This window comes from Notothenia coriiceps, unplaced genomic scaffold, assembly GCF_000735185.1.
Source record: "Notothenia coriiceps isolate Sejong01 unplaced genomic scaffold, NC01 NC01_scaffold00031008, whole genome shotgun sequence".
Taxonomy (NCBI): domain Eukaryota; kingdom Metazoa; phylum Chordata; class Actinopteri; order Perciformes; family Nototheniidae; genus Notothenia; species Notothenia coriiceps.
The window spans coordinates 20,702-27,055 of record NW_011363709.1 but is presented as its reverse complement, the minus strand read 5'-3'; the positions used below and the strand labels follow the sequence as shown (position 1 = coordinate 27,055).

General features: G+C 39.8%; 1 protein-coding gene across 1 annotated transcript in view; it reads right to left on the bottom strand.

The window, feature by feature from the left end:
* LOC104959762 (FERM domain-containing protein 5-like) overlaps positions 1–1,614 on the bottom strand; it is a 16,543-nt gene extending 14,929 nt beyond the window's left edge. Inside the window, 1 exon segment of the mRNA XM_010787656.1 lies at positions 1,582–1,614. Within this exon segment, the coding sequence (XP_010785958.1) occupies positions 1,582–1,614 (33 nt within the window).
* Positions 1,615–6,354: the final 4,740 nt, after the last annotated feature.

Genomic DNA, 6,354 nt, shown 5'->3' with positions numbered 1-6,354 from the left:
CGACCAACCTTAAGGAGGGGCTGCCCTAGCATATTGTTGATGTTGCCAGTTTGTGACCGGGCAACTCTCGGTTAAAGATAGTTATTGTTGTGGGACACCTGGAACACATCCTTCTCGGGGTGTAGATGACCCCGAGCCATAAGCGACAACAAATGTGATTCAGTGTCCTCAGCTGTTTAGTCTATCTTTTGAAGAATGTTGATTATTACACTCTGAACTACCGGTAGTTAAAACATTGAGCTACAGAAGAGTTCTTCAGAATTCAATTCAAAACCTTTATTTATTCAGGTGAAAACCCATTGAGATCATTGACCTCTTTTTCAATGGTGACCTGCTGAAATTGATTGTGGCATCTCAACCGTGTGGTCAACTCGTGGCCCGTGACATGTCTTGTGAATTCTCCGGCCGAAGCTCCAAATAAACAGTCAGTGTTTGCCATCAAAGCTCCAGCTCTCCTCGTGTCTCTCTGAGTCCTGACTCCAATTGCTTCAGAAGTTTCCCCCACAATTACAATAAGTACTATTTGACATTATAGCCCAGGTTTAACCCCACCTAAATAATAATAATAATAAATGGGATTTATATAGCGCTTTTCTAGACCCAAAGACGCTTAAAGAGGGGCATCCACTCTAATCTCAACATGCCCTGGCAGTGTTTATCCACATGCGACCTGAGAGGTGTTTGTGCTGCCATTTCGTCTGATATTGAGTGAAACAGAAGTGTGAACAGGCTCCGTCATAGAGATTCGCACCTTGTCGTAAACGGTATATCTCAACAGGGATTGTATCTGAAAAGGGTTCAAACAAGGACCCTTTGCTGCTAGTATTCTCTTTTTTGATTGCTTTGCTGTGAATAGTGTTTTGAGGAAGATGAATCAGTGTCAGCCGGCCTCTCAGTTCTTGCCCTCTCTGTATTTGGTTTTGTGTTTCTCTTCTCTTTTTCCTCTTCCGTTCTCATATTTCCGCCTCTGACTTTCTCTGACTATGCAGTTTTGTGTCTCTCATGTGAATGCATTGTCTCCTCTAAAGGGCACAGTTGGATATTTTATAGTGTCCATTGCTGCTGAAGGAAGAAAAGCTATACTGTAGCCTATAATACACATAACAGAACATAATACATCAATGGAAATAGACTGTTAAATTAAACCCAAGGTCTCCTGATTGTTATATCAGTAACTGAAGGTGTGTGTAAAATAGTTAGCAATGTCATTTGTGAAAAATAGGAGATCTTTGCATGTTAATATAACTATTTCAATCTCAAAAAAGGGCGTAATCTGTACTCTGAAAAGCTTGCCCACCGTCTTGTATTTACTTGAGTATCCCCAGACCCTCTGTATGTGACCTCACTTTATTTCAATATTTTACGCATTGGCAAAAATATGTTTAGATAGATTTAGTTACCCCAGCAAGTCTAGCTGTTTCCCCACATTTTCAGACGTGGTGCTAAGTAAAGCTACCTGGTATTTTGAGCCTGACTAATAACCTCTCGAAAGAAGGTTTATAAATGTAATTCCTAAAATGCTACTGTTAAAACCCTTTCTGTTGCTTTCAAGAAGGATGACAATCAGCTAAACTGGCTTACTGACTTGTCTGGACTGTCATCTGACCTTATCATGTTTACCTTTGCATCCAATGAAATGATGTTGATTCTTTCCCCCCGCTGAAATCATTAATCAACATAATTCTCTAATATGTTGCACTTCTATCCTCTTATTTAGCTGAACAGCATGCGCATAGTTCAGAGCTGAATTTATCTCTTGTAACCCAAGCCCCAGTTATGGCCTCATGTTGTTTTATGCGTCAGCCTCAGCCTTGTTTGCATCTACCTTATGGTTGCTGTTAAATCTAAATAAAGACTTCATTAAAATATGTTTTTAATGAGTCTTTTGGGGCGGTCGCAGCTTTATGCAAGAGCCGTGCTCACACTGCCAGGATGCCAGGCCTGTTTCCTCTCCTACTCACTGTAACACCTGACAGTACTTTACATTAATTTAGCTTCTTTTTTAAGTTCAAATGAAATTGTATTTACAGTATGGTTAATGGTACAAAAGATATACAAAGTAGAGATAGAATTGGAGGGATGAAACCCTCTTTTATGGTCACACATGCAGAGCACACAGCACACACAGTGACATGTGTTCTCTGCCTTAACCCATCCTAGCAGTACTGGGTATTCATATATGAGGAAGGGTCAGGTTTTTGCACAGCATTGCATGACAAAGGCTCCTTCCTTCTTCAGCCTTTCCTTTGCTCACACCTCATCTCACTGCTTGCTTTGTTCTGCTGCAGAAATCTCTCAAAGCTTTCACAGGTGGCTGCAGCCTTGATATGAATATTTAATAGTCCCCATATATCCCCCTTGAGGATGGTGAAATATTAAAGTACTTTTTGGTGGCTGTTCTAACTTCTCGGATGCTCCAAAAAATGTAATTCCTGTTGGCAAGGGAAACACATTGTGACTCTACCAAAATGTTTTCATTGTATAATGTGCGATGTTATTTCCTGCTTTAGGCAGTGTCGATTTGTGTGAGTGTGCCACATACATATGAATGATCTGCTGGAGGTTCATTAATTGAATCTGTGAATATGCAAATATCGAGATGGTTAAGATCTGAAAGGAAGCAGCTGGTTTTCTATTTTCTAACTGTTAGGGATTCATTTTGTCTTTACTCCTAGACATTTAACCTATTCTGTGTGTTGACATTTACGACCATCCCTGCTTCTAATCTCCCGTAAGGAATGTGTTAATGCAGTCGTATGTTGATACTAGGTTGTATGGCCTGACCTGGTGGGCACAGGGGGGGTTTTACGACTGTGAGAACGCTGGCTTTCTAAGCTCCACAGATGTGAGAGACTTGTGATATGAATTCCTCCGGCCGATGCTTGTATTAAAGATCCATGTTTGACATCAGAACTCCTGCTCGTCCCGTGTCTCCTTCATGAGTCGGTGACTCCCACTGCATTGCTACACAGAAGTTTCCTCCACACTATCCTTCTCTCTTTATTGTCCCTCATTATGAATCATTTCTCTTTCAGCGGGACGCCAAGGGACAGTACCTGTTCGACGTGATCTGCCACCATCTCAACCTGCTGGAGAAAGATTACTTTGGCATTCGATATGTTGATCCAGACAAGCAGAGGGTAAGGATTCTATTTTCTATTTCATTTGTTCAGTTTGAATCAATTCATTTTAATGCGTGACATTGTGACATATCATCATTTGCTTCTTTCTGGCATCTTTCTTTCCTCCTTTCGTTTCCGGTTTCCTACTTTTCTTCGGTCCCATTACTCTCTTTTCTTTTGTTGGTTTCAAGTGTCATTCTTTCTTCAAAGATATCTGTCATTTGTTTCCTTGAATTAAAACTACTTCACCCAAACTGCATAATTTGCCTGAATGAATTATAGCAAACCATAATGTGCACCAAAGGTTCACAGAGCAAATCACTTAGTCTGTAAAAAAACATTTGAATGTGTTGAAAGATAATCTAGCATTGTGTTCCTTTTGAGGATGATCGCACTCTTCAAATGTTAATCCTAAAAGGTTGAATGAAACCCTGTGCAGCAATGGTGGCACATTATCCCAGTCAGTCTTGACCATCTCTACTTTAGAAATCTGTAGATCACCTGGAGGAGCTGATATTGTCTCACAGGCAGTGATGGATGTGTAAAGTATACATGCCAGGTCTTACTCATCTAGTGAGTCTTTTTTCTCTAGATAAATTAATATATGCAGGACAGGTAGGTTAGCCTGCAGGTCAATTATGCAAGCTGGCAAAAGGCCATACTCCTCACTCAAAAAGGAATATCTATCACATTAATCAACACAGTTCTTGGTGGATTTGCATTGCTGACCAATTATCTGTCAATTATTGCAATATCGACTGTGGATGCGATTCAAAAATGCTTTCAAGGCTTGAAGTTGTTTTCTAAAATGCAAAGGGGATCTGAAGAGTGGATGACAGACATGTTATGAAAATGTGAATGCAGGTGTTCCTAAAAAAGTTAATAATTAAAAGCAAGTAGCATCGTTGTGTTTTGCAATGACTGCGAGCGCAATGCACCATTATTCTCAGCGTGTCATCATCTCACTGATTAGAGTTTGGTCTCTCGATGTTGAGCACTCTGACGGAGAACAGCAGTCTCCTGATTATCCTTCATCGCCTCCCTGCATGGAGACGCTGTTGAAGGGGGTGTAAATGAAAAGGAAGCAAGGAGGTGAAAGTACTTCCACTGTGCCTTCCAGCTATGGATTACACATCCTCATGCTCAGCTGCTGAGCAATCAGAGTTCAGGCTGAGAGTTTAGCACCCACAGAGTCTTTGTCCAGGTCTTTACCTCTTTCTCTTTCTCTCTCTTTCAGCATTGGTTGGAGTTTACAAAGTCAATTGCCAAACAAATAAAATGTAAGTATATAATTCGACACACCTCATTAGTTGGTTAAGTAAAAAACATACAAGCATAAATGTGCTTAATATACTCTGCAAATATTTCCGAAATAATGAGCCACCAGTCCTACCAACCAAATTAAAAACAAAGCATTTCATTTTAAATGTTTGTCTTTCTTCCTCAGCCCAGCCTCCGTTCACCATGTGTTTGCGAGTCAAGTTTTACCCACCTGACCCCGCTGCCCTGAAAGAGGAAATCACCAGGTAAGATTTCAGGATCGCATGATGGGCTGCAGGTGGGGTTAAGTCAAATGTATATCTGATTTGATTTGCCTCTCTCAACTTTCGTTATCCCTCACTGATTAAGTCGCAAAGGTATTTTTTGTTCCCAATTGCGTTATACCGACCATTTAATAATATCTCATTATACAAAAGGTAGTCGAGTCGATGAGTGCTCCACTGAATTAGCGCTGCAATGCTGTTTCATGTATTGTATCTGGCTCACAATGGTGAGTAGTGTTATTTTTATATAAATCAATGCAGCAGAACTAAATAAATGGTCTTTTTAATTCTATCTATTCTCCTTAACTGGCCAAACTCTGCACTTAAATCACCAACAATGCAACTTAACCACAGACAGCTCAGCAATATTTTTCTGGTGTTATGCTAGCTGCTAATGTAGCTTTGAGCCACTTGCCACTATTATTTTCTAAGAGGTTGAGTAAGCAAACAGTTTTCTGAATCAAAAGGTCCAATAACATCAGCAATAATTAGCAAACCATTCAACAGGCAACCAGGACATCCTTTAACACTTCTGATAATGTTTTTCATTGTTTGACCACTCACTGGTAATATCAACAGTAATGTGGAAAAAGAGACGTCTATTTTAAAACAGAAGTTCAACCCAGTTGGCCCGTTAATCCTTTTACTCTCAACCTGGGACAATTACATACAATAAAACATGTTGGCCGTTATAACCAGGATGTAAAATGCTGACATAATAACAACAACTCCGTGGCACTTCAAGACAGATTTTATTAAACCAAAGAGGATGTCTCTGTCTTCTGCCTTTCTATTCATTTTCTTGTTTCATAAAACCAGATCAAAAGGTTTCTTATTCTTAACGGTTATAATTGAATGCCTCTGCAGCACTCTTTTAGATAATTAAAAAATATATAACTACAGCCTGTTAGAGGTTTTTATGAATCGTATTTGCTTTAGTCTGAACAGATAATCCTTTCAATAGATGCTGCTTTATGTAACCTTCCCAACTTAATTGAGTAAAACAATTAAATGTAATAGTTTTACAATAAATGTTCAAGGAAAATTAAAATCTCTTTTCAGTACGCCGTCTTCTCTAGCGAAATTACTATTCCAGGTCATCTGAACTACACTATTTTAAAGAGTGTTCATATTTGTATTTTGTGCCTCTACTGTGACATGTTTCCATATATTTTAATGTTAAAAAGTTATTTATTTTTCTCATACTGCCTGTGCTGCTGCACCTCTTTTCACCCTCTGTCTGAAACCAGAGCCCAGTCTGCTCTGATTGGTTAGCCGGCTGGCTCTGATTGGTCAACCGCTTAGAGATCTCCCGCCTCTTAGCCTATCACGTTCAATGTGTTGGAGCGCTAGCCAATAGAAGAGCAAGTGTTACATAGTGATGTCATTATGTCACAAAATATGGAGTCCAATGCAGGCGTTTCAGGCAGGGAGAGAAAGTGCTCTGGAGGGAACTTTGGGATTTAAGCCTTCACAGACCATTCACACAAACGATATAACACACTACAAGAAAGGGGAAACCCCCAAAAATCGTAATAGAGCCCCTTTATTTAAATTAATCTTCATCATGGGTCAATGCAATAATGAACGTACAAGAACACAATAAAAAGACTATATCCATCCCAACAGTGAGTNCCCAGCCGACCAACCTTAAGGAGGGGCTGCCCTAGCATATTGTTGATGTTGCC